Here is a 25998-nt window from a genome sequence, read left to right as displayed (position 1 = left end):
AAAGTGTCATGGAGTCATCAGCCTCATGACATTAACACTGACATAAAAAATAATATTGAAGAAATAAATATATCAAATCTAATTATAAACATAAATAAGTGTTCCATTTAGTTTATTTTGATTAGGGTTCAAAAAGGGATTATTCTCTCTTGGTTTATTGCTATGTCCACTTTAGTTTCTTTCCTGTTGCTAGATTTAWTTGATCATTTATTGACCACCAGTAATCTTCACTCATCACCTGCTGCGCCTCCTAATCCTCATGTGTTTCACATCATGTGTTGCTTTTTCACTGTTCAGCGTTCACTGTTCTCTGTTTTTATGCCATAATTCACATCTAGTCCGTCGCTCCGTTTTATATCTCGCTTCTCCTGTTTCAGAGTTTTGCACAATGTGCGCGTCTTTTTTTTTAAGCCCCTAAGGTGCAGGGCGGTCGGGARACGTATCGATGGGGAAAAGGCAGACTGACATAAACCTTTTAAAACAACGGAAACAATTTCAGTATTCTGATTATTGAAATTTAAAAGTGCTGTGTTGTTCCATCACCCCCATTTCATACCGGACCACTTACAGCACCGGTGTTAACGCTATAAAATGAACGCTCTATATCGTGGTATCACCCATGGAGGAATTTCTTTATTTCTTTATTTAAATGGGTTCGTTTTTCAGAGAGATACACAGTAATATCGTGATTTTAGCTACCAGTAGCAGGAAAACGGAGCTGTGCCAAGAAGCTAACAGAAGCTAACAAACACTGAATAGAAGAAGAGCTGCCATCGATACAGTTGCAGCCAAGCATGTTTTAATGTTACACAACACAGTTTTACTAAGTTGCTCAAAGTCTAAACTGGCATTGTTGTGCATTTAAAGTGTAAAGTTTATCTTCGACCAAATGCCCCCCAAAGGCATCCCACCGCCCCCTTTTGTAAAAATGTCCACCAGCGCCCCCTGCCGTCCTCTGAACGCCCCATGGGGGGCGGTACCGTCCACATTGAGAACCGCTATTTTAGGCAAATAATGGCTCAAATTAATTACTTCATGTTGGGTTAGAAAGCAATGCTTTTGAAATAAATAACTGTCTTTACAGTCCTTACCATCAACATTGACTTAAGTATATAGAGTAGATTAACTTATGTTTTCACAACTTATTATATTGTTAAAATCAAGGAATTTCTTTTACCTTTCTCTTTTTTTTATTTTCTATCTAAGTTAAGCAATTTTACTTAGATAATTGATAGGTTTTCTTACAAAAATATTTAGGGGTCTGTTAAAGTTGAGATTTAAATTATCCGAGATTTGATTTTTATACTAAGATTTTACTGTCATTTATTTCTATTAATGAAATCTTACCTTATAAGCAACATGCGCAAAAGCAAGAGTCTACTGATGCTTCTATGCATTTTTATTATTAGAAAAGCATGTGTGCTGACTGCTTCAGTTATTTAAAGTAATTACCTTTAGTTATTTAAAGCAACATACCCCCTTATCTTTATTATCTTCTTACACTAGAAGCTTATGTAAACTAACATATAGTAAAATCCAAAATTTCTCATGCCTCACTATAAACATTAGCTGCTATGTAACCTTGCTGCCGCATATTTTCCAAGGTCATACCTTTACCTGCATACTGAACCTTGTACTTCAAACAAGCCCATCCCAATCTGAGCCAAGAGGAGAAAAAGTGTGATGTTGTACTGTTGATGTTAGAGGCAGGAGTAAATATATTGCAATTTAATGGAAAACCCTGTTTCTCTACTCCCTGCAGTATTTTGTCTTCGATTTCCACGTCCCACCAGACGTCATGTTTGACAAGATCATCAAGCTCTCGGTTAGTAATCCATACTATTCAAAGAAACTCTTTCTCATCCGATCTTTGTACAAATAAAAAAAAAAAAATTAAAAATCCCATTTTTCTTGTGAAAATCAGTTCCATAATTGTGTTTTTAGTTCACTTTCCTTTGTGTCTACTTAGGTTATTCATTCTAAAAACCTTCTAAGAAGCGGGACATTGGTGGGAACCTTTAAGATGGACGTTGGGACGGTTTACTCTCAGCCTGGTAAGCTAACATTTTCATGTCCAGTAAGAAGCAGCTGATGACTCTGGCTGTCAGTATGCAAAAGAGTTTATAAAAAAATATTTGTTCAACAAGAAGAATCCCTTGCTTTGAATTTTATGTTTTGTCATTTTTGCTGGTTTAAAAATGCATCTATTGACATCTGCCACAGAACACCAGTTCTACCACAAATGGGCCATCCTGTCTGACCCTGATGACATCACAGCGGGGTGCAAAGGATATGTAAAGTGCGACATTGCAGTTGTCGGGAAAGGTGACAACATCAAGACACCGCATAAAGCCAATGAGACGGATGAGGACGACATAGAAGGGTGATATGTTGTTTCTTTCTCTTAAAACTAGATTTCATCACAAGATCAAAACTCCTGCTTGCTGCAGTCAGCTGCATATGCAAAATCATTCATTTATATTACTGTATTATATACATCTGTGTATCATTTCCCCTCAAAATGAACTAGTGCCTGGAAATATTTTCATAACAAATTGATAATCTGCACATAAAATGTAACTGCAAACAGAGAAGCAAGATGAGATGCAGCATCTATACTTATGCTAATATTTCATAAGACTGAATATAGTCGAAAGATTTCCCTCCAAGCACAAACTAAATCTGTCTTATCAATAATCACCCAGTCTCTGCGAATGCCACAAGTTTATAAGATTTAGATTTCTGAGTGAAAACTTAACAATAGATGCAATCGCGCTCCGCGGTCGGCTCTCTGAATATGTTTTTCTGCCTCTGCTTGTGCTGCAGAAATCTGCTCCTCCCAGAAGGCATCCCAGCAGAGAGGCAATGGGCGAGATTTTATGTGAAGATCCACCGAGCTGAGGGACTTCCTAAAATGAACACCAGCATCATGGCGAATGTGAAAAAGGCCTTTATCGGAGAGAACAGAGACCTTGTCGACCCCTATGTTCAAGTGCAATTTTCTGGGCAAAAGGTTCCCTTTCTTTTTCTTCTTCTTCACTCTTTTTTTAAGTGCTTTATTTCTTTTTTTATGACTCCATGGGGAACATTTGCACTGAAGAACTCTGACAAATCATACAGATGTGGATTTGGTTTAGATTTACAGCTTCCCAAAAGCTGAAGTATGGTTGACCTCTAAAGGATTTAATCATATTTTAGGATTATTTTATATTGCTTTCACCTTATTTTTACAGTTTTGCTATCTGAGAAGCTCAAATGTGTTTTTCTTAGAATAGGCTGCTGACTTGGTACTTCCCTCCAGAAACATAAAATAGATTACACCATAGACTACTGTATTGTGGCATTGTGATCAGCTGTGTGTGTATTTCCCTGGTCTGTGAGTTGAGTGTTAAGATACTCCTCTACGTCTCCAGGGAAAGACTTCGGTCCAGAAGAGCAGCTATGAACCAATCTGGAATGAGCAAGTCATCTTCACAGAGCTGTTCCCTCCTCTTTGCAAGAGGATCAAGGTGCAGATTAGAGACTCGGATAAGGTCAATGACGTTGCCATAGGAACCCACTTCATCGATCTACGGAAGATCTCAAACGATGGTGATAAAGGTATCAGTCAAGACACAAGAGGCAGCATAGAAGTCGATTGTCTTATTAGAAATGATTGCTGATGGAGCATGTTCATTATTTTCCCACAGTTTTATAGCATGTGGTGGTTTGTAGGTCAAACCCGCAAGGATTGTTAAAGGCGTCCAAACCATTGAGCATTTGCACAGCACAGCTCTGCAAAAGGGAACGTGGAAGGAAAACAGTTTATTTTTTATTTTTTATTTATTTTACTAGTAAAATCTGAAAAGTGTTGTGTGCAATTGTATTTATCCCCCTTTACCCAGAGACCCCTAAGTAAAATTCAGTTCCACCACAAACATTTTAGAGGTACCTGTTATATTACTCAACTATCAGTTCCAGGAAAATAAGTTTTCCTGGATCTTATTTTTATTGAATTCTCTTTCACCCTGAGAAGGTAGGTAACCATTTCCTCTGCCAAATCAGGACATCCAAAGTTTTGCAAGGCACCAAATATTATACTATTATATAGTCAGAATATAAGAGTTAAAACAACATGTTAAATGTCAATATGATTATACTGTTTATGACTTTCATTATTTTTCTGAGAAATATCTCAAATTCCACTCATAAAACAAACTGAGTAATTTCATCATAATTCATTACTCTATTTAATTAGTTATGGTTGGAATTCAGACATAAACATGTCAAAAGAGCTACATTTTTCCTATAAAACACTTTTAGTTTGGATAAAAGGATTTTGAACTGAAGGCACTGAATGTAGATCTCAATGTTTCCTGACATCAGCTTAAATCCTTTCATTTTAATGTAAACTTCCTCAGGCTTCTTGCCCACCCTGGGTCCAGCCTGGGTCAACATGTACGGCTCCACTCGTCAGTACACTCTGATGGACGAGCACCAGGACCTAAACGACGGGCTCGGCGAAGGCGTGTCCTTCAGAGCGCGCCTCCTTATCTCCGTAGCCGTGGAGATCCTGGACACTACGTCGCCTGAAACCATCTGCTCAACCGACGTTCAGGTGGAGCCTGTCTCCAACATCTCAGAGGTGAAAAGACTCCCTTGGTTTTCAGTGGATACTTGTAAGGGTGCTAAGCAACCAGCATCACTGTTTTTTTCACCTTCCTCTGGAATAGAAATGCTTACTAGCCTTATTTTTTCCATTAGAGTGCCACAGGGAAAATGGAGGAGTTCTTCTTGTTTGGTTCGTTTCTGGAGGCTACTATGATCGACCGGAAGATTGGTGACAAACCGATAAGTTTTGAAATCACAATAGGTATTTGACACTGCTCTTGGTCTTCACACAAAAATCAATAGCTACCGTAACTGTGTTCAATCTCCTGAAACCCTCTGCTAACAGGAAATTATGGCAACCACATTGACGGTGTGAGCAAATCCTCTGTGAAGAAGAAAAAGAAGGAAGGAGAGAATCAGGAGGAGGAAAATGAGCTGATCCAAAACTCCAGCGAGGATGAGGCTGATGAAGATGCGGACCTCACCTCAGTCTCCTCGACTCCTCCCATGAAGCCTTTCATCACAGACAGGTCTGAGGTTGCTAAAGCCGGAAGGAACTTAAAGAGCAAAATAATTTTTTTTTTTTTTAAACTTTAAAATTAATTTCCCAAACTTTACAGAAACTACTTCCATCTGCCGTATTTTGAAAAGAAGCCATGTGTCTACATCAAGAGCTGGTGGCAGGATCAGAGGAGACGGCTTTATAATTCAAACATGATGGATAAGATTGCAGACAAGTTGGTGAGTTTAACTCTTTCTATGTGACTAATTTATATCTGTGATCCTCAGAGCCATTAATTTCATAATTATCTTGCCTTTTACTGATGAAGTTGATTTATTTTTTTTTCCAGATTGGACTGAAAATACGCCATGCAGCCTCATTTATTTCTGAAAACAAAATCTATGCGCTAAACTTTGAATTTATTGTGGCTTTTCTATAATCCATACACAGGTTTTGTAGCCAGACAAAACAAAAATTGAGGTTTTTAGGTGTAATAACAAGAACAACTTTTGGAGGATTCATTTCAGCTTTTCAAACTAAGAACACTTACAAGCTTTAAAAGCATGGTGGTGGTAAGATCATGCTGAGGGATTGTTTTACACAAATAATGATGCTAAAACATAGGAGCCGTAATTCCAAATTCTTCAGTCTCAACTCAAATCAAATTGAGGCATTAAATATCCTAAATGTCCTTTACCACAAAATCTGTTGAAATTTAAATTAAACTATGTCTTTTTTGCTTTGAAGAGTCGTCAAATATTCTGTAAGAATTATGCCAGGAGTGTACAGATGGAACTTTTAATGAAATATTAGTGAGGGTGTATGCATATCCATTATATATTAGTATATAAATCTGACAGGGCTACACAGTGGCGCACTTGGTAGAGCTGTGGCCTCGCAGCAAGAAGGTTCTGGGTTCGATTCCCGATGGAGTTTGCATGTTCTCCCTGTGCATGCATGGGTTTTGTCCGGGTACTCCGGTTTCCTCCCACAGTCCAAAAACATGACTGTTAGGTTAATTAGCCTCTCCAAATTGTCCCTAGGTGTGAGTGTGTGTGTGCATGGTTTTGTCCTGTGTGTCTCTCTGTTGCCCTGCGACAGACTGGCGACCTCTTCAGGGTGACCCCGTCTCTCGCCCAGAACGTTAGCTGGAGATGGGCACCAGCAACCCTCCCGACCCCACTGAGGGACAAGGGTGTAAAAAAATGGATGGATGGATGGATGGATGGATGGATATAAATCTCACCATGTTTGTGTTACGGTTATTATGTCTCCATATAATAATAATAATAATAATAATAATAATAATAATAATAATAATAATAATAATGTAATGCATTTAGTAAACATCAAGTATTGTAGTAGTATTTGTTTGACTCTATTTCCTTGTGTGCTCCACCAGGAAGAGGGCTTAAATGATGTTCAAGAGGTCATTAAGACAGAGAAGGCCTTTCCAGAGCGCAGACTCAGGGGAGTTCTGGAGGAGCTCAGCATTGGCTGCAGGTAATCAGCTCTGTAGCAAAAATGTATCTTCATCTTGAATCAGAACCAGAATTGTCAATAGTAGTAAGTAAGCCCCTATAGAAAGTTTCTCCCAGCAGTGATTGCAGAGGAAATGCTATGATTGTTTTAGGCTGCACCAAAAGGGGCCAGTTTAGTTTTGATGCTATCTTAAAAAAATATCTCCCCATAAAAAGGCAGTTATCTGCCTCTAGAGAATCTTCCTTCAGCAGACAAACTCATTCATTGAGGGTTTCACGCTGAAAACAGGCTGCAGATTTCATCAGTGTCTTTTTTTCTCTCTTTCACTTAATGATCTGATTGTGTTTTTTAAATTCAGTTAGTCAGTATTCAGTGAGAACCAGCATGACAGGATATGTTATGAATATACGTTTCTCTGTGTGTGTTTTTTTTTCCTTTTTTTGGTGCAGTCGGTATGTGACACTTGCCAACAAAGATGTGAACCTGGCAGGCAGAACTAAGCTTGATCGAGAACGGCTCAAGTCATGCATGAGAGAGATGGTAAGATTTATTCCTCTTGAGCACAGGAGGGAGCTTCAGTGAAGTAACGCATCAGTAGCTTCTAATCTTACTGCAGTAGCAAGTAAATGAAATAGAAATGTATGTCTTGTAGGTCATCTGCATGCATGTACAGGATCGCACTGAATTTTCAGTGTGTATTAGGCTCAAAATGTGGGAGAAAAATTACATAAAAAGGTTTTATTTTTATATCATTAAACATTGCTATCACGTTTTACTGCTGCAGGACAGCATGGGACAGCAGGCCAAGCAGATCCGCACACAGGTGAAGAAAAACACGGTCAAAGAAAAACTCAAGCTGGCGCAGAACTTCCTCCAGAGGCTCCGTTTCCTTGCCGACGAGGTAGAAACTCAGTTCTCTGTAATCTTTAATACTCTGTAATAGGTCACGAGTAAGGAAAGAACTCAAGACAGTTTGAAGCTTCCTTTCTTTAAATTATCTCCAGCCTCAGCACAGCATCCCAGATGTTTTCATCTGGATGATGAGTAACAACAAGCGCATCGCCTATGCCCGAATTCCTTCCAAAGACATTCTGTACTCTGTGGTGGATGAAGAAACTGGCAAAGACTGTGGAAAAGTCAAAGCAGTTTTCCTCAAGGTACCACCACCCACACCCTCCTTTCTTAACTTTATGAAGATCTGATCACAGGTTAACATGAAGGCATCATGGCTACGAATAATTGATTATTTGGGCATTTGATGATGCTATAACAAATAACATTAGTGTTTGTAGTACACTAAAATAAATATGCAAAAGTTAGTATTTTCTGTGGATTACCTCAGAGTCATAATATTAGAAATACAGACTCAAATGTGTACAGCCCCTCCGATGTTTAGTTAATTGTTTCCTAGCAAACCAGAACTCAACCATCTGCTTTCTGCAGCCATAAATAAAATGCTTTTGGCAGGATTTAGACTGGATATTAATTCACTCTTCTTGGCAGAATTGGTAGAGCTTATTTAAAATGTTTGGTTTTCTGGAATTTACCTGGTTTTTAAGGATAGTTGAAATATGAACTTCTATGCAAGCCAAATACCTACTGGCTAAAAGGCTTTACTGTCAGATTAGGAAAAAGGAGCTATTTGGAAACAATTTTAAAAAGTTATTTGGAGGAGTTAACACAACATTATAGGACTCTTCATTTTTGGCATCCGACCAAAGTAAATGAACTCCAACACATTCTCCTAAGAAGAGAGGTGAAATCACTTAAATGACAAAACAGACAGAATATATTGAAAAGTATGAAGATACATTCATAAAAGCTTGCAAAAATGTAAAGATAGAGCATTAAAATGACTCTGCTGTAAATAATTTGAAAATAGAACATATTTGGAACTATTATAAATACTGAGGTGTCATTTGGTTACTGACAGCATTAGTTTTCTTGTGGGAGCTTTAGGTTTTAGTGACTTCACATTAGTAACATTCATTGCTATAACCTCTGTCCACAGCTGCCTGGTAAAAAGGGGTTTGGCCCTGCTGGCTGGACAGTCCAGGCTAAGCTGGAGTTATATCTGTGGCTTGGCCTCAACAAGAGCCGGAAGGACTTTCTACATGGTCTCCCGAATGGTTTTGAAGAGATCAGAGCCACCAAAACGGGCCACGGGCTTCCTCCAGTCACCCTCGTCTACGACAGTAAGTATTCTGTAATTAGTGAAAATGGAAAACTGTGAGCTCTGCTAAGCTGTTTTTAAACTTTCATCACATCTGTTGTCTTTGAATAGTTTAGCAACCAACTTTTAAAGAGAGGATCAATTTCTTGATGCAGAAAAAAAGTGTCGGAATAAAATGTAAAAGCTCCGTGTTTGTTGTTTTCACCAGTGAAGCAGGTGTTTCAGCTCCGAGCTCACATGTACCAGGCCCGCAGTCTGTTTGCGGCTGACAGCAGTGGGCTTTCAGACCCCTTCGCTCGGGTTTTCTTCTCCTCACAAAGCCAGGTTACTGAGGTAACAGCGGTCTTAACTGTACACATCCCACTTCTGTGTGAGTTTTTGTATCGATTCACGTGCAAACCGGGCTGGTGTGTGCCGCAGGTTCTAAATGAGACACTCTGCCCCACGTGGGACCAGCTGCTGGTGTTTGACGATGTCGAGCTGTTCGGAGAGGCTACTGAGCTCAGAGACGACCCTCCGATCATTGTTGTTGAGTTCTATGACCAAGACACTGTGGTAAGATCCTGTGATTTGATGCTAAATTAAAAAAAAAAAAAAACAGTGAAACAATGAAAATAGCTCAAGATTGTGGCCGTTTAAACTAAAATCTCTGCTTTTCCATCCCTCATTCCTTCTGTCTGTCCACCCTTTTTTTCTGCATATTTTACATTTATGTTCTCACTTATTTTTGCTAAATAGAGTACTCATATTATAACTTATATATCATTCATATAGTAAATATTTAATCATGATTGTGTAAATCTACTACAAGTTGTACTATCAGTAATTAAACAATATTCCAGCATTGCACCACTTTGGCTAAATAGTGACACCAAGTGGCTGTTATTGGTAACTGCACCCAGACCTGTTTCTAATCCCCCTTCCCGTATCCCCTCAACTTTTGCTTCACTGTTATGTCACACAATGTGGTGCACAGGGTAAGGCAGAGTTTATAGGTCGGACGTTTGCAAAGCCCATCATTAAGATGCGTGACGAGCCTTACGGACCCCCGAGATTCCCCCCACAGCTGGAGTACTACCAGATATACAGAGGGAACAGCATTGCAGGAGAGCTGCTGGCTGCTTTCGAGCTACTGCAGGTAACAGAGGAAACACAGTGAACCATGCTGCTTAAAGGTGCTACTTGTGAGATCACAGATTTTCATTTTAGAAATTTGGTAAGATCCCTTTTCCATGTTTGTTGTAAAAATCCTTCCTTCATCTTCCTTCTATCCTCATTTTCCCCTTAAATCAATCCTTTTGTCTTTTGACTACTACTTCTTACAGATACCTTTTGATGCAGAGGAGATAAGGCGAGCTCTAATCGCTGTCCATGACTTTGCTGTTCCTCAAATAAAGGTCCTCTTTAAACCACCCCTTTGTTTTTTTTTGGGGTGGGGGGTTTCATTTCAATTTATCTTGCTCTCCTAATTACTTCAGTATTGTATATCCTTTCACTTTCACTTCTTCACACTTCTTGGTTGTTTTTAAGATACAATTTTGGTTAAAAAAAATAATAATGTAGGACTTTTAACTGTGATTCTTTTTCAGGAGTACGGTAGCAAGAGACATACACATACAATGAACGTAAAAACAAGAATTGGGTGCATACATACAGTCTTAAACAAATCTAACACTTCCATTATTTTTGGGGGGGTACTTAGCAAATAGCAGAAAAATGACACGTAGTGAAAATAACGCTAACTGAACATTTGAACACTTTGTATCAAAAATAGTAGAGCATTTTTAAATTTAACTTTCTTGCATTTAAGCATGACTTGAAATGGGATTCACTGTGCAGAGTCAAACTGGTGTCTTCCAGTTAATAGTAGACTTAAATGTTGGTGGTTCCAGGATTGTTCTTTTAATTTCATCAGTTATGTTTAAAAGTGGCCCCCCGGCCATAAAAAAAAAACTTGAAATCTGACCTTTCAACTCACATTAGGTTGGTCAAGGAGGCAGGGCTGATCTTCCTCCCCTTGAAGGGCCGACGGACTCGGAGCGTGGACCCATCCTTCCTGTTCCCCTGGGCATACGTCCCGTCCTGAGTCGCTACCGCATAGAGGTGAGCTATTCCTCCTACTATTTTGTGTTTTGAGCTTTACAGGTTACCTCCGTCTTACTCTTCATTTTTTCCAAATTCAGGTATTATTCTGGGGATTAAGGGACCTGAAAAGGATCAATTTGGCCCAAGTTGATCGACCTCGGGTGGACATCGAGTGTGCAGGTCGAGGAGTTCAGTCTGCCCTCATTCAGAACTACAAGAAGAATCCCAACTTCAGCACCCTGGTCAAATGGTTTGAAGTGGTAAGTTTGTTTGGCTTAAGCCGTCTCTGTTCTAGCAAAGGTTAATCCCTCCCACCTTTATCACAGCCAATTGTAGTTCTATGTATAAGGTTCGTTGAAAAGACTTTTCATCCCTTCATTCTCTGTAGTTATTGCAGAATGTTACTGAGAGTTTTTACATGAAACATGAAATTGAATTATGTAACTCCTGTGTTGATCTCCCTCCACTTGTTTCCCATCAGTTACAGGATTTATTTCAAGATTTTATTATTGACTTTTAAGGCTCTAAATGTATTGCCCCTATTTTATTGGCAGGATTTTTACACGATCATGTTTCATATGGAAACCATCTAAAAGCATCCAGTCGAGTGGATGCTTTTAGACGTTCCTTGACCTAAACTGAAACGTAGAGGTGATCACACATTATTTTTGTGGAACTGCTGAGACCTTACAAACTTTTAAGCTGATTTTTTTATCTACAGCTTTTGACTTGAGTGGGCAATTTCAGATTTATACTTGTTTATGCCTTTTTTTTCTCTTCTAATGTATTGGAATGTGTTTTCATTTTTGTTTTATCAGTACTTGTCACCTTCTCATCTATTGGCTTCTCGTGTAATTTCATTGCTTTCTAAAGTACTATTCATTGCTTTTGGAGCCCTGCATCATGTTTAATCATTGAGCTTGATGTTGACATTTTGTTACCACAGGACCTGCCAGAAAATGAGCTTCTCCATCCTCCTCTTAACATCCGGGTGGTGGACTGCAGAGCATTCGGACGCTACATCCTGGTGGGGTCCCACGCTGTTTCCACTCTCAGACATTTTATCTACAGTCCTCCAGACAAAAGCTGCAACAATTGGGCCACTGCAGGTACTTTCAGCCTAAAGGATCTTTAGTATTTATTGATGTCAGTTCCTCTTGTATTTCCAAGTTGACATTTTTATACTCAATAAAACAATAAGTAATAGCATACTTTGATTCAACTTCGTGTCTCTGTTTTAATGACTTTTTCTGCTTACTTTCATTCCTCAAAATCCCTCTTGTGGATATCTTACCTCTATTTTCTTGTCTTGTTCCTCTCTTGCATGCCTCCTCCTGTCTTGTCCTTTCCTCCTGCCCACTGCTGCTGCTGTCTTTCATCATCGGCTTCCCTCCAGCTAAGCTAATGAATGGCTACATGGTTCTAACCAATGGCTGCTCCCAAGCTCGCTCCTCACCCAGCCTTTCTTCCCGCACCTTCTCTCGTCCCGCAGGTGACGTCTCCGTCAGCCTAGAAGCCGAGCCCCCAATCCAAAAGATGGACACAGTTGTCAAGTTGGACGCTGTAAGGATTTCTGTCCTGTCTTCAAGCTGAATAAATAAATATGTAGCCTATATCTGTTCTGTATGAACTTCCTTAGATCTCAGAAGTATTACCCTTGCATCTTGTCCTATGCTTTTTACCTGCCGTTGTATTTGTGCTGCTCATTCCTGTATCATCCATTGTGTATTAACCCTTGTGCTGTTTTATGTAACGCCCAGATGTCTGATGCTGTTGTAAAAGTTGACATGGTGAGTAGTTCTCCTTAGACGTTTAGCAGCCAATAAGCTCAGAAGTGCATGCAGTAAACTGTTTCAGAGCCTTGAATGAAAAACCAACAACAATCTGGAATAAATTCATGTCTCTGTGACTTTTTCAAGAACGAAGACGAGAGTGACAAAGAAAAAAAGAAGAAGAAAAAGAAGAAGAAGGGAGGAGTAGAGGAGGAGGAAGAGACAGATGAGCGAGTGCTGGACTGGTGGTCCAAGTATTTTGCCTCCATTGAGACGCTGAAGGAGGTTGTATAGTCTGTTCTTTCCAGCTCTGTTCACTCATTTTTATGTTTATTTCTGATGTTAATCTTGTTCTGTATTTTTTCGCTGGTCTGTTAGAACCTTAGATCCCAGGAAGCAGCTCAAGCAGAGGCAGAGGAGAGAGAAGACCTTGAGATAGCAGCTGAGGCAGCAGGTGTTTGACTTTTACAGAAAATATATTACAAATATTAAATCTTTGATATAAACATATTTATGCACATTTTCTGCCTTTATTTTTTGTTTAGATCAATGAGAGCTATTCTGATTCTCCATCGTTGGTTGTTTTTGCAGGGGAAATATTTTCATAACCCTCTCATTTTTCAAATGTTGTCACATTACAGACACAAACTTCAGTGCATTTTGTTTTAATTAAAACATCAATTTTCAAATCTTGCCACAGAGACTCATATCTTTACCACCAACTCTGTCAGTGTAACACTTGAATATGTTTTGCTCTAGACTCGGATGTTTATATCCTCTGGTTTTATGTTCTATCAGGTAATATCATCTGACTTCAGCATTAGGGAAATGTACTTTTTATGATAAAAAGGCGATACGCTTCGAACACATGTTTTCTACTTCTACATTTAATCCTCTTCATGACTCCATTTGAACCTAAAAGTTTCTCATTCTGATCAGATATCAGACCAGACGACCTCCACCTAAAAGGCTCCAAAATGAAAGAAAGGTTCAAAGAGAAGAAGAGCTCCAAGCAGAAGAGGAGTCAAGCTGCGGACGGCTCAGAAAAGCGGCCCCCTAAAGCAAGAGTGGACGAGCTAGTGGTGAGTTTCTCAGGCGGCAAGCCAGCAAACAGCTAAGTACATTTGAATTTTTCATGCTGCTTGGCTCATGCAGGTGTACAACAAAGAGCTGGAGAGTGAGTATGGCAACTTTGAGGATTGGCTTCACACGTTCAACTTGTACAGAGGAAAAGCTGGAGATGATGACGAACACGCCCTGGATGACGACAGGATTGTAGGCAGATACAAGGTAGGAACACAGAGTGAAAATGTCTGTGACTCAGTCAGCTCGGATGCTGCTGCCATAATGATCAAACTCAGTTAGCTGTCAAAGATTTACATAAAGAAGGCAGCCGTTTCACATGCCTACAAACCAAGCATACAGAAAGACGCCTAGATTCAATAAACTATTGACTGATTAACTTGTATTTTATCAAATAAGGTCAAAGTAAGACTGTTTTCTACTCTGAGAGAATAGAAACAGATTCAGTGTCTGTTCGGTTTTCCAGGATTCAGCTAATTTATACGTCTCTTATTATGACTGAATAGGAGTTTGAATTAAAGGCCCTCAAAATATATAAAGAACTTGCTTACTTCTAAGTAGGATTGCAAAATTCTTGAAGGATTTCTCGTAAACAAATGGTTTATGTGTACAAATTGACTTTGAACCGCACAACATACAATGTTTAAAGTTGCCTCTCTGAGCGGAAATGTCTGTGACCTCGCTGACGTGGGTCATTTTCCTCACAATTTGTCTATCTCTTTGTGACCTAGGGCTCGTTATGTATGTACAAAGTACCACTTTCTCAGGAGATCACAAGAGAAGCTGGGTATGATCCCAACATGGGGATGTTCCAGAGCATTCCACATAACGACCCCATCCACGTTCTTGTCCGTGTCTATGTGGTCAGGGTGGGTGACATCCTTGATGTTGGAATCAATCCAAGAGCGATTTAAAAATGCACAAGACATTTTAAATGAATATTCTTTTTACTTTCTCGTCAGGCCACAGACCTTCATCCAGCTGATATCAATGGGAAGGCTGATCCGTACGTCGTCATTAAGCTGGGCAAGTCAGAAGTCAAAGACAAAGAGAACTACATCTCCAAGCAGCTCAACCCTGTATTTGGCAAGTGAGTGGAGAAAAAGCTACTTTTAGCCCCTTGTAGTTTTTGAATTCAAATGGTAGAAGTGAGATATGGTAAAATTATTTTTCCAACTCTGCATTTTTTTAATGCATCAGTATGTATCTGCTTCTTTACGGTCAGATCCTTTGACATTGAAGCCACCTTCCCTATGGAGTCGATGTTGACAGTGTCTGTGTATGACTGGGATTTGGTCGGCACAGACGACCTGATTGGAGAAACGAAGATTGACCTGGAGAATCGGTTTTACAGCAAATTCAGAGCCACATGTGGCATTGCGTCCAACTATTCTATGTGAGTAGCTTTATGCTTTATTCTGTGAGTTATTTCTTCAGCTGTTTGGAGTTTTCAGTTCTTCAAAATGGAATGGAATATGAATGTAAAATTTATTAGCACAGTAAGTGTTGTGCTGTCCAGCCTGATCCACTGGGACTTTAGGCTTTGTGGTAGCTGAAGATCTTAGCTTAGAAGCTAACAGACCAGGCCTGAAAACAAAACTCAATTTGTAATTTATGCTTACAAACATGCTAGTGCTTTTGCTGCAGCACAACACAGGTTTCAGTATCAGAACATTAGAAACGTTGTCCATTAAATCTTTTACGTGTATTTATTTCAAAATAGGTGGATTTTCCCCTTATTGCAAATATTTAGACAAGTTGAATTTGTGAGAAGCTACTGCAACCCACTTTTTCAGGTTGAAAAAGTGGTCACTGCCCAAAATCTTAGAGTTTATAGCTTGAAAAATATCTGTTATCTGTTGACTTTAGGCATGGTTACAACATTTGGCGCGACCCTATGAAACCCAGCCAGATCCTAGCTAAGCTCTGCAAGGAAGGGAAGATTGATGGACCTCATTATGGGCCGGGAGGCAAAGTCAAAGTCGCGAATCGAATCTTTACTGGACCAACAGAAATAGAGGATGAAAATGGTAAGAATGAAATTTTCTTCTTAAATTATGAGATCAATGGAAGTACTTCTACAACTTGTTGCAACATTCAGAATTACAATTCAAACATTATTCAGAGTGCTGTCTTAAAATTGTGTGCGATATTCAGCTTTTTAGCGTTTTGCGCTTCAGTTTGTGCTTTCGCATTTGCATTGATCGTGCAGGTCTGAAGAAGCAAACGGAGGAGCATTTAGCCCTGAGCGTGTTGAACCACTGGGAGGAGATCCCGAGAGTCGGCTGCAAGCTCGTTCCCGAACATGTGGAGACCAGACCTCTTCTGAACCCGGACAAACCTGGAATCGAACAGGTGGGATCGAATCGATTGGTCAAAGGCTGTAAATAAAACCACTCTGGTCATTACAGATTCCTTTTCTCTTCCATTAAAGGGTCGACTTGAGATGTGGGTGGACATGTTTCCGATGGACATGCCCGCTCCTGGACCTGCAATTGACATATCACCACGGAAACCAAAGAGGTAGGTACTGAGGAGAACAATAAACAAATGTTACCTTGAATTTTTATAAATTCTACTTCTTATCATTGTCCTGATGACCATTCAGTCAAAAAGAGATTTATTTAGGGCTTTCAAAGTATTTAACAGAACAATATTTATTCCAGCTTAAATTCTGGTGAGTTCTCTTTTTTTTTTTTGACTAGTTTTGTATGTAAATTTTAACATTAAGCATAAGTGCAACTACATTTGTATGTGTTCCTCCTCCTCTTACTAGATATGAGCTCAGGGTGATTATTTGGAATACTGATGAAGTAATACTGGAAGACGATGATTACTTCACTGGGGAAAAGTCCAGTGACATATTTGTGAGGGGGTAGGTACAGCGGGACAAGGCAGCCTGGCCTCGTCCCGTGGGTGTGAGCTGTATGTGTTTTTTACTGTTAACCATTATTTCTTTTTGTTTTGTTTCCATCTTTTCTTTTTTCTGTGTGCGTGATTGTGTCACATCTCTGTTGTTTGTGGCGTGTCTCCTGTCTGTTGTCTTTTCTCTCCTCTCCGGTTAAAACTCCGCCGGTGTCTAGTTTTGAGCTCCGTGTTATTATTTGGAACACTGATGACGTAATTCTAGAGGACGATGCTTTCTTGACAGGAGAGAAGATGTCTGACATCTATGTCAGGGGGTAAACACACCTTTCCATCGCATGGCTCGCGGAAATTCCTTGCTTCCCTGCTCCCAAATACCTTGATTAAGTTCTCTGTGACTCTTCCTGCTGTAAAGCTACGTGGCGCACGCAAAATTGCTTGTTGCAACTGCTTTTTCTAACACAAAAAATAGCAATTCCCACTGAAAAAGTACTGCAGTAAGGACCAAACCTCGATGCATGTTGACATTATACATTAAGTAGAGAGTAATTTAACGTAAACTAAACCTGCTGTGATTTGTATAATTTATAATTTTATAACTTATAATAATTTTATAATTTTTTAATTAGATTTGTTTAAATTTTTACAATCATTTACGGTGTCAGTAGGCTGTTGTGGTATTGTCAGGTCACCAGTTCATCATGGAGCCTCTTAGACACAAACAACCTTTGACACACACTCATTCCCGAGAGCACTTCAGATTATCCAGCCAGATACATGCATTAAAGTTGAATAATATATTTGCCCTTAGCTGTCTGAGAAAAGTTGTCTTTAGTTTAAGAATAAAAAATAAATCATGAAGTTTCATAACTCCTGCAGCAAAATCTCAGAAGTCAAAGAAGAAAAAACTTTTTTTTTTTACTCTGGCATATTGTTACATTTCCCTTCAGAGTGCATCCAAAACAACAATTGGCTGATGGTCTGAACTCAGATCAAGCTGTAGAGTAGCTGGGTAAAATGTTTCAGGTCAGCCTGAATTTCACTCCAGGATCAAGTGGGGGATATATCTGCTCTAATTTCTTTTTTCTAAAGTGGTTTGGTCCTCTACAGCAGCTATATTTAAGGGGTCTTTGAAATGTCTAATTTGAAAAAGAAATAATGTTTTGCATGGAAGCATACTTTCTTGTACACTCACCAGGCACTTTATTTGGAGCAACATGCTAATAGTGGGCACCTCTTTTTTTCTGCTTAAAAATTAAAATTAAAATTATCTCGATGGACACGAAGGAGATTTGATGTATAACTTTTGCACTGATATCTCAAGAGTCCTTCTTTATGTAGAAACTGCAAGATGGTAAACTCTACAGTGATACTCATATGTAAGCACAGGTACAGTATATTTTATCTGCAAAAAGTCTTGACTTTTTGTTTCAATGTTTGAATTCTAAAGCAGATTTGGAAGTCAGAATATTTTTCAGCTTACATCCTGTTTTTTTTTTAGATTTGCTGTATTGATTAACAAATCTAATTATTTGCCTCAACCAGTTTAATCAAGTATTTCTTCCTGCAGTACTGCTTCTCACAATGCAGTTAGAAACCACCAATTTTTCACAGTAGCTCTGCTCAATCAGCAGTCAAAGTGCCTAAAAGTTTTCTTCATTTTCTTATTTAAGGAAACCAGCAACATTTTCCAGCATTATCTCGATCCTGTACATGTGTCCCTAATAAAGTGCTTGGTCATTGTATGCATGCTCGAATGATGTCATTTCTGCAGCCTGGATTTGAAATTAAGAAATAATTTATGTAATTTTTGCTGCCTCCTCACTCCTGCCACTCTTCACAATAGCCAGTTTTTCCAAATCTGATGTCACCTGTGAATCCGTTGGCCCTTGACTTTACCGTAACACAGTGTGTAACATCCTAAATCATTTCAGCAACCAGCCAAGCAAAATCAATGTAGATATAACAAAATCACATCTTGTGATGTTTAGGGTTCCAATGCAGACTGGGACAAATGTGGAATTGCCACATATGGATTATGGATATAATATGGATTTAAGTTTGAAGAAAGAAAGTCTTTGTGTTTACAGGTTCCACTCTTGGTTGCATTTTTAATAAATAAAATCTGTAATTATAAAGAAAAAATTGAAGGGAAAACAAAAGCAGGATTTGTTCTAGTGGGATTTTTCTTAAGATTATGAGTTTACTGCCTTGAGAATAACGTAATTTTTTGTGATAACTGTGTGATTATGACACAAATATTCGTAGTTTTTGTGATTTCAATATTAAGTATGAAAGTTATGACACTTGGGGATAATCTGCAGCATTTATGCCACCCCCTGTCATGATGTTGCCCTAAGCGGTTGTCCATGTCACCCATATAAGAAACCATCACTGCCAACAGAGGCATGTTTATATAACTTAATGTTTAACCATGGGATGTTGCATCTCTGGTGTTACTAATAACTTTGTAAGCCCCACACACTATAACAAAAAAATAAATAAAATCCAATTAAATATTTACAGTTACACTTTAAACGCAGAGAGAAAATGGAATAACATTAAAATTTAAGTCTTGAAAAGTCTAAAATCTTCAAACAGAAAATGTGTTGGAACCCTGGATGTTTCAGATGTAAGCAAGGTTACCTCCCTCTTTATCCGAAATAACATTTCCTGATGCTGTTTCTCGCCCCCACCTATTGCCCAGCCTGTTATAAGCATCTCAGTTACCAAATCAAACCACTTTGTTTCATCAAGATTCTTCAAAGATGGCAAAAATTGATCAACCTATAGGTGTTTTTGAGAACTGAGAGAGCAGCTCTTCTTCTGCCCCCCTGACTCATGAAGCCAGTCTCACTCAACTGTTAATGAAAACAGCTACTTTGCTATTCGAAGCTTTAATTTCGTCAAACAGTATTTTAAATACATCTTCCTCAGCAAATTTTTACATTAAAATTTTTATTAACTTTATGTGACACTATGATGAAGATGTTAAATCTGATTTATGTTTTAGGAGCCACATGCTGTGATTTTAGACTACTAAAATTGCCTTTCTTCTTCATTCCACATTGGTTCATTTAACAAATCTAAATTGTTAAGTACAGCAATAAATTTGATCCCAATCACTAAGCTGATATACTAACCAACTGTTGCAAGTTTTTACATGCATGATCTTTATAATCAAACTGCAAAATCTGTTTACATGTCATATTGCTTTGGAGACCTGCCTCACTCCTTTTCGTTTCACTGTTTCCAAAGATGGCTGAAAGGGCAGCAGGAAGACAAGCAGGACACAGATGTGCATTACCACTCCCTAACTGGTGAGGGCAATTTCAACTGGCGCTTTGTCTTCCCGTTCGATTACCTGGTGGCTGAGGAGAAGATCGTCATCTCTAAGAAAGAGTCCATGTTCTCCTGGGACGAGACCGAATACAAGATCCCTCCTCGTCTCACGATGCAGGTCTGGGACGCCGACCACTTTTCTGCTGATGACTTTCTCGGTAAGGGCTGATGATTATTCTCTTTTATTAGAGCAAATTTTAGAGCACCAAGTCATGCTTTGACTTTTTAGATTGAAATGCTGTTGGGACATTGTTTCAGTCTTGCTGTTGGAGTGGGATATGTTTAGACATAACTCTCTGGACCTACTCAACGATGCACTCAAGGATTTTACTCAGTCTGAAGGGGCAGGAATATTTCTTCCTGCAAACTAATTTATCTGAGAGTGACATCTGACTGCTGTTCATATCGCCATTTTCCAGGGGCTATCGAGCTGGACCTGAACAGGTTCCCCCGCGGCGCAAAGACAGCCAAGCAGTGCAACCTCGACATGATCCGAAATGAGCAAGAGCTTCCCACCATTTCTATCTTCAAGCAGAAAAGGGTCAAAGGCTGGTGGCCATTTGTGGCACGTGATGAGAACGACGAGATGGAGCTCACAGTAAGAACATCATCATCTTCAGAAATGACAGAGACTTCATAAAGTAATAGCTTGAAATAGGCTATTTCTATTTCAAATAGCCTCTATAGGTGAAGCAAAATGAAAAATGGAAGGAAGAGAGGATAGAACAACTATTAAAGTGAAAAACGATTGTGGCAAAAGAAGGGTTTATGAAGAGATTTTAAGTCTTTTTTTATATCTTAGCCATTTTTTTGTAAAATACTTTAAAATTATTATCCATATTTGTAAAAGGGAAAAATTTTGTGTTTTCAGGGTAAAGTTGAGGCTGAGCTTCACCTTGTGACTGCAGAGGAAGCAGAGAAAAGTCCTGTGGGACTGGGGAGAAATGAGCCGGACCCACTGGAGAAACCAAAGTAAGACTTTAAATTCATTAGAATCCATTTTGGGTTTTTTTACAAATACAGTCCAAACACTGGCTTTTCCAGTTAGAAAGTGCGTGGATCCTTTTCTGCAACTACACTCAAAGGTCTCTTTAGCTTTCCTTTTTTGGACATTCATTCATGATGTGCAATAAGCAGTGTGTCATAAATCAAATTCCAGATGATTTATTTTTGTTTCTTTTACCAACACTGCTTTCTGCACTGTTAAAATGGCCACTGTTACACACTCGTTTCTCCTCCTATCATGTCTTCAACTGTGTCCCTGTCTCTCCCCCTCCCTTCGTCCCTTCCCCTCTTTTTTTGTGCACACAACTCACCCTTTACTCCCACTCTCTGCCTCATCGGCGCTCCTGTCCTTCCTCCTCCCCCTGCTTTCTTTTGAAAAGCCGTCCGGATACGAGTCTAATGTGGTTTCTGGGCCCTCTGAAGTCACTTCGTTACTTCATCTGGCACAACTACCGCTGGCTGATCCTCAAGGCTCTGGGGCTGATACTGCTGCTGCTCATGCTGGGCCTCTTCCTCTACTCCATCCCTGGCTACCTTGTCAAGAAGATCCTGGGGGCCTGACGCGCTGGTAGCCTCTGCCCCCTCTTCACTGTCTCTGATGGATTCAGCTGTCTTTACTATCTCCTCTTGTCTTGTTTTCTCTGCTGTCTCCAACTTTTGTCTCCCTCTACCTTAGAATTAGATCAGTCTTCACTCATACTGTCTCTTTTGTCTTGTTTCAGTGTCTCTTGTCAACAAGTGCCATTGTACATCTCATGTGTAGCCACCTGACTGATTTGGAACAGGTGTTTTAAGTAAAGTGTTGGATAAATGGTTCATGAAAAGGAGTGGAGTGTTTCAGGGTCACAAAAGAGTTTGGTTTGTAAGGATACTCCTCTGCAAAATAAAAAGTACACCCCATTAATTCTGGGTTTTTGACATACCTGACTCTAAAATTATTGTGATGCAACTACAAGTAAGCAAAACAGAAAACAGGTTTAATATTGTTATTAAAATAGAAAAGTCATTTGTGAAAAGCAAAGTAAGCCCCATAATTTAATAACTACTAGAACCAACTTAAGAATCAATAACCTATAAACAATTTTATTAGTTTCTTACGTTGTTGTGAACGGACTCTTCTTTTTGGATAGCTCTCCTGCCTTCTTGACCAAATTTCAGCCATACTTCTGCTATTAGAAAGATACAAAGTTCACATGTTCTGTGACAACAAACAAAACTCAAATCCTTCTCCACCGTGCTTTACAGTTGGAGTGAAGAAGCCTTGGTATTGCTTTTTATTTGGTGCCATGGATTTTGGCCAAAAATCTTTGCTTTGGTTTAACCTTAGTTTTGGGATTCATTCAAATGCAACTTTGCAAACCTAAGTTGTGCTGCCATTTTCTTTAAAGAGAGAAGATGCTTTCTCCTGGGAACCCTTCCAAACCTGTGATGTCTAATATTTAACATATTGACTGTGGACACGTAGACTATGTGAGGGAATTTGGGCATTTGTCTCAATTTGCACGTCTGACTTTGGAGTATTAACTGAAATGTGCACTGCTTGTAAAAAGCAAAATGAAATGTTTGCCTCTTATGAAGCCTTGCTCACTGCAGGTTCACAAACTTGAAAAACATTTAACTCCTTAAACTGAATTATTTTGTAGACTATTTCATTTCCACATTATGACAAACACTTGTTACTGAAAAGCAGTGAATTTAACAGCTTTCTATGATGATTATGAGATAAAGTTATAAAAGGCAATTATTTAGACTGAATCAGCTCTTTTGGGTGTGTTGGTCTGCGTTTGTGGAGCTGCCAGAAAGGAGTGTAGAAACAATACCAGCTGTTGGAGCTGTTGCTCAGTCATCCGTGCATTTTTCCACCCATCTACTCATTTTTACCAACCATTATTGTAAAGCTTTGACTGTGATTTGTGCTTTTGTTCCTCTGAATCATTAGATTGTGAGTAACCTGAACGACTCACAACTGCAACATTGCTTTCAATGCACTAAATACGGCTTTCTCTTTCTCCCATTTCTGCCCCTGTGCTTCATTGTGTTCTTCATTATCTTCATTATCCCTTTTTTTACCCCCTTCCTCCTCCAACCCGCCCATCCAATGATTCCACCTGCATGTTTTTTCCAATGTTCCCACTTCCATCCCATCAAACCTTCATCCAGTCGCCCAGACACCACCTTCCTGTGGTTCCTGAGCCCGCTGAAAGCCATCCGCTACCTGGTGTGCAACCGCTACAAGTGGCTGATCATCAAGATCGTGCTGGCCCTGCTCCTACTCATCATGATCGGCCTCTTCCTCTACAGCATGCCAGGCTACCTTGTCAAGAAGCTGCTGGGAGCTTAGGGCAATGCTGGGAGAAAGGGGAGGATAAAGGGGAGGGTGGGGCTACTAGGGGATCCGCTACTGGTAGGGAGAGAGACTCCTCTCATCAAATTCACTCTAGTTTTTGTAACGCTACCTACTGCTTTAGAATAAGCATCTGGACTTCATCCTTGAACTGACTACACAGCAATCTGAAACCACACAATAACCCCTGATTTATGCTTCTGAAACAATATTTACAGCGAATGTCTCTTTACCCATTTGCACAGTGTTTTAGTCATTAACATGCAAAACTGTCAGGTTAGTGGCTATACGATTGCATGGTGATTCATTTCAAGTGATGCTGCACGGGCTACATTCACTGTCTGACTGATTCTCAAGGCTAACAGGGAACAAATGAAGGGGACTCTTGATAACACTTTGATTTCTGTCTATTTGAGCATTTAAAAGAAATTCATAAATATTCAGGAAACAGCTTTACAATTCATAACTTAGCTGCGAAAAACACATAGTACATTTAAAGTAAAACTGATGTTTTTATTTTATACTTTTATAGTTCTTTATATTGTACCGTCTATTTATATTTCATCCCACAGGGATATTTTATTTAATAGAACAAAGCAAAATACAGTGCTGTTGAGTTTTTGACATATTTTTTTCTGATTTTGTCACAGGTCATCAAATAGAGGCTGATGTCATGCAAAAATACCTGAGTAAATACAAATAGTTGTTTAAAAATAATTATTTCATTTACAGAACAAAATAAGCTATCTAAGCCAACCCAGATTTGTGTGAAAAAGTAATCACCATAGTGGTGTAAACATGAACTAAGTGTGATCAATCAATCTTTTTAGGCTAATTTCAATTACAGGCTGAATTATGCCAGAATGATGAAGTCTCTTAGATGTAACCTTACAGACAGCAAAAAGCAAGAAAGTGTTAGAAAGACATTTCTAAAGTTTTGGTTGACGCTGGTTAACCAAAATTACTTCAAGAGAGCATCTATGATTCATCCAAGAGGTCACAAAAACAACCCCAAACAAAATCTAAAATATTGCAGACCACTTTTGTCTCCTATTATTTTGGTCCTATTATAGTTTTTCTTTCGTTAATCATGAAATCATCATTACAAACAGCTTTTTAGATGTTATTGAGTTGTTTATATGTGATAAAAATAAAAAAGAGAGAAAAACTCTTCAAGGGGCAGCACTGTATATTTGTACAGACATCAAAATCTTTCTAGCCTATCTTATAAGTGGTTATTGTTTATAAATGCTACAAATGGGCTTACAGCAAAGTGTTACCATTTTAACCGTTATAGTTGTTGCAGTTTTTGCACACTTAAATGAGGATAATAATAATGATGATAATAAAGAAAGAGATGTTTTATTTTCCTACTGAGTTCAATGAGACAAAGAACAAAATGACTTCAAAATATTCCAGGGAAGTAATAAAAACTCTTTTTGTTCCGATACAGTGTTAAATATTTATTCACTACACTGAGCTGCAGATTGTTCAGATTGGGTCAAACAGTGTTTGTCAAATAATTTGACTTTTTATTTCAGTTTCTATACCTGTTATTTTGACGCACACTTTAGTTTGTTTTTTTTGATCATGATTAATAATTTTCATCTGTAATTGTGTACATGTTGTTCAAGCCCCCGATTTGTCTAATGCACTTATTTTAACAGCAATACCTGCATAGCTTCACAATAAGACCTACTGCGTGGAAGGACACAAATTAATTGCAAATAAAGTTTGACCAGATCTGATTTAAAAGTCTTCAGAGTAAGAAACAAATCCTTCAGTTTTCACTCTTGTCTAGTAGAGACTTCTGTGTTAATCTGCATGCATCGTTGTGAAAAGTGACCGGAGAGGTCATGTGTGTTGGCATGACTTGTTTTTCCAGCTCGATGCAAACCAAATCATCCACCCTGTTGTCTTTAATGTTGCAAATAATGCAAAGGATAAGCTCATGATATGATGCAATTACATTTGGAGCGTTATAGGAAGAGAAAAATGTTCAGCCCGTCTATAATTCAAATGGCATTGTGTGTGATGTCCTCTTTGAACTTTGTCTGTGATTGACCTCATTTGTGTTGCAATCTGCGTACTACCAACTACAATTACGGTTTGCACTAACCTTGCCTGTTTTGTTTTTTTTATTTTGTTTTTGGTTTTTTGATGAATGGTGTATTTGTATGTGTGGAAATGTGTGCAATATTTTTGTTTGTTTTAAAATTTGAAATAAACTGAATTCCATGGACAATATATTGCAAACTCATTAAAATAAGAATGTGTAACTTCATTTTGAAAGCCTTTGTACGGAAGAGGACTAATCCTCTTCCGGAAAAAAAAAAAAAAAAAAAGTTTTTTTTTTTTTTTTCGGTGGCCCTAATCCTCTCCCGCACCTTTGACACCTCATGAAATTTCCTGTTTTTTTGGGGGTTTTTTTCTGGTATGAATTCACAGGTGGCGACAGAAAAAAGCTGAAGGGAGAAACACTTTAAAATGACATAAGCTTATCTAGAAAGATCATATGAATAGTTTTTGGTTACTTTTTTAGATGACATACAATTCTTGTAAGACGTTTACACCAATTTGGATTCATCTCATTTTAATTTGGGGCTGTTTATTATTTGTTTGAACTGCTATTTTTTAGAGTGAAATGTTCATACAGCGTATCATTGCAAAGACTAAAAACTGAATTGATCGCATGATTATTGTGGATTTTTTCCATTTCATTCAGGTTTACATTGTACACACAGGTTCAAATATA

General features: G+C 38.7%; 1 protein-coding gene across 8 annotated transcripts in view; it reads left to right on the top strand.

The window, feature by feature from the left end:
• The window catches only part of otofa (otoferlin a), a 71876-nt gene extending 47747 nt beyond the window's left edge, over positions 1-24129 (top strand). Inside the window, exons 10-48 of one of the 8 annotated variants that reach the window (XM_008397639.2) lie at positions 1763-1825; positions 1970-2054; positions 2224-2383; positions 2827-3013; positions 3414-3600; positions 4401-4624; positions 4744-4852; positions 4937-5120; positions 5211-5331; positions 6495-6595; positions 7024-7114; positions 7359-7475; positions 7579-7731; positions 8586-8769; positions 8956-9080; positions 9168-9302; positions 9724-9885; positions 10073-10144; positions 10731-10850; positions 10931-11092; positions 11779-11941; positions 12229-12395; positions 12593-12622; positions 12752-12889; positions 12983-13058; positions 13544-13686; positions 13760-13894; positions 14419-14556; positions 14650-14777; positions 14913-15083; positions 15557-15717; positions 15900-16042; positions 16122-16210; positions 16464-16562; positions 19811-20052; positions 20314-20492; positions 20766-20866; positions 21280-21467; positions 23060-23148. In XM_008397639.2, the coding sequence (XP_008395861.1) occupies positions 1763-1825; positions 1970-2054; positions 2224-2383; positions 2827-3013; positions 3414-3600; positions 4401-4624; positions 4744-4852; positions 4937-5120; positions 5211-5331; positions 6495-6595; positions 7024-7114; positions 7359-7475; positions 7579-7731; positions 8586-8769; positions 8956-9080; positions 9168-9302; positions 9724-9885; positions 10073-10144; positions 10731-10850; positions 10931-11092; positions 11779-11941; positions 12229-12395; positions 12593-12622; positions 12752-12889; positions 12983-13058; positions 13544-13686; positions 13760-13894; positions 14419-14556; positions 14650-14777; positions 14913-15083; positions 15557-15717; positions 15900-16042; positions 16122-16210; positions 16464-16562; positions 19811-20052; positions 20314-20492; positions 20766-20866; positions 21280-21460 (5226 nt within the window). In that variant the 3' untranslated portion in view covers positions 21461-21467; positions 23060-23148. Of the gene's footprint in view, positions 1-1762; positions 1826-1969; positions 2055-2223; positions 2384-2826; positions 3014-3413; positions 3601-4400; positions 4625-4743; positions 4853-4936; positions 5121-5210; positions 5332-6494; positions 6596-7023; positions 7115-7358; positions 7476-7578; positions 7732-8585; positions 8770-8955; positions 9081-9167; positions 9303-9723; positions 9886-10072; positions 10145-10730; positions 10851-10930; positions 11093-11778; positions 11942-12228; positions 12396-12592; positions 12623-12751; positions 12890-12982; positions 13059-13543; positions 13687-13759; positions 13895-14418; positions 14557-14649; positions 14778-14912; positions 15084-15556; positions 15718-15899; positions 16043-16121; positions 16211-16463; positions 16563-16770; positions 16870-19810; positions 20053-20313; positions 20493-20765; positions 20867-21279; positions 21468-23059 lie in introns of all 8 variants that reach the window. The other 7 variants (XM_008397635.2, XM_008397637.2, XM_008397645.2 and 4 more) reach the window with 7 other exon arrangements.
• Positions 24130-25998: the final 1869 nt, after the last annotated feature.

This window comes from Poecilia reticulata, linkage group LG21 (assembly GCF_000633615.1).
Source record: "Poecilia reticulata strain Guanapo linkage group LG21, Guppy_female_1.0+MT, whole genome shotgun sequence".
Classification (NCBI taxonomy): Eukaryota; Metazoa; Chordata; class Actinopteri; order Cyprinodontiformes; family Poeciliidae; genus Poecilia; species Poecilia reticulata.
This window is presented reverse-complemented; position numbering and strand designations above follow the sequence as displayed.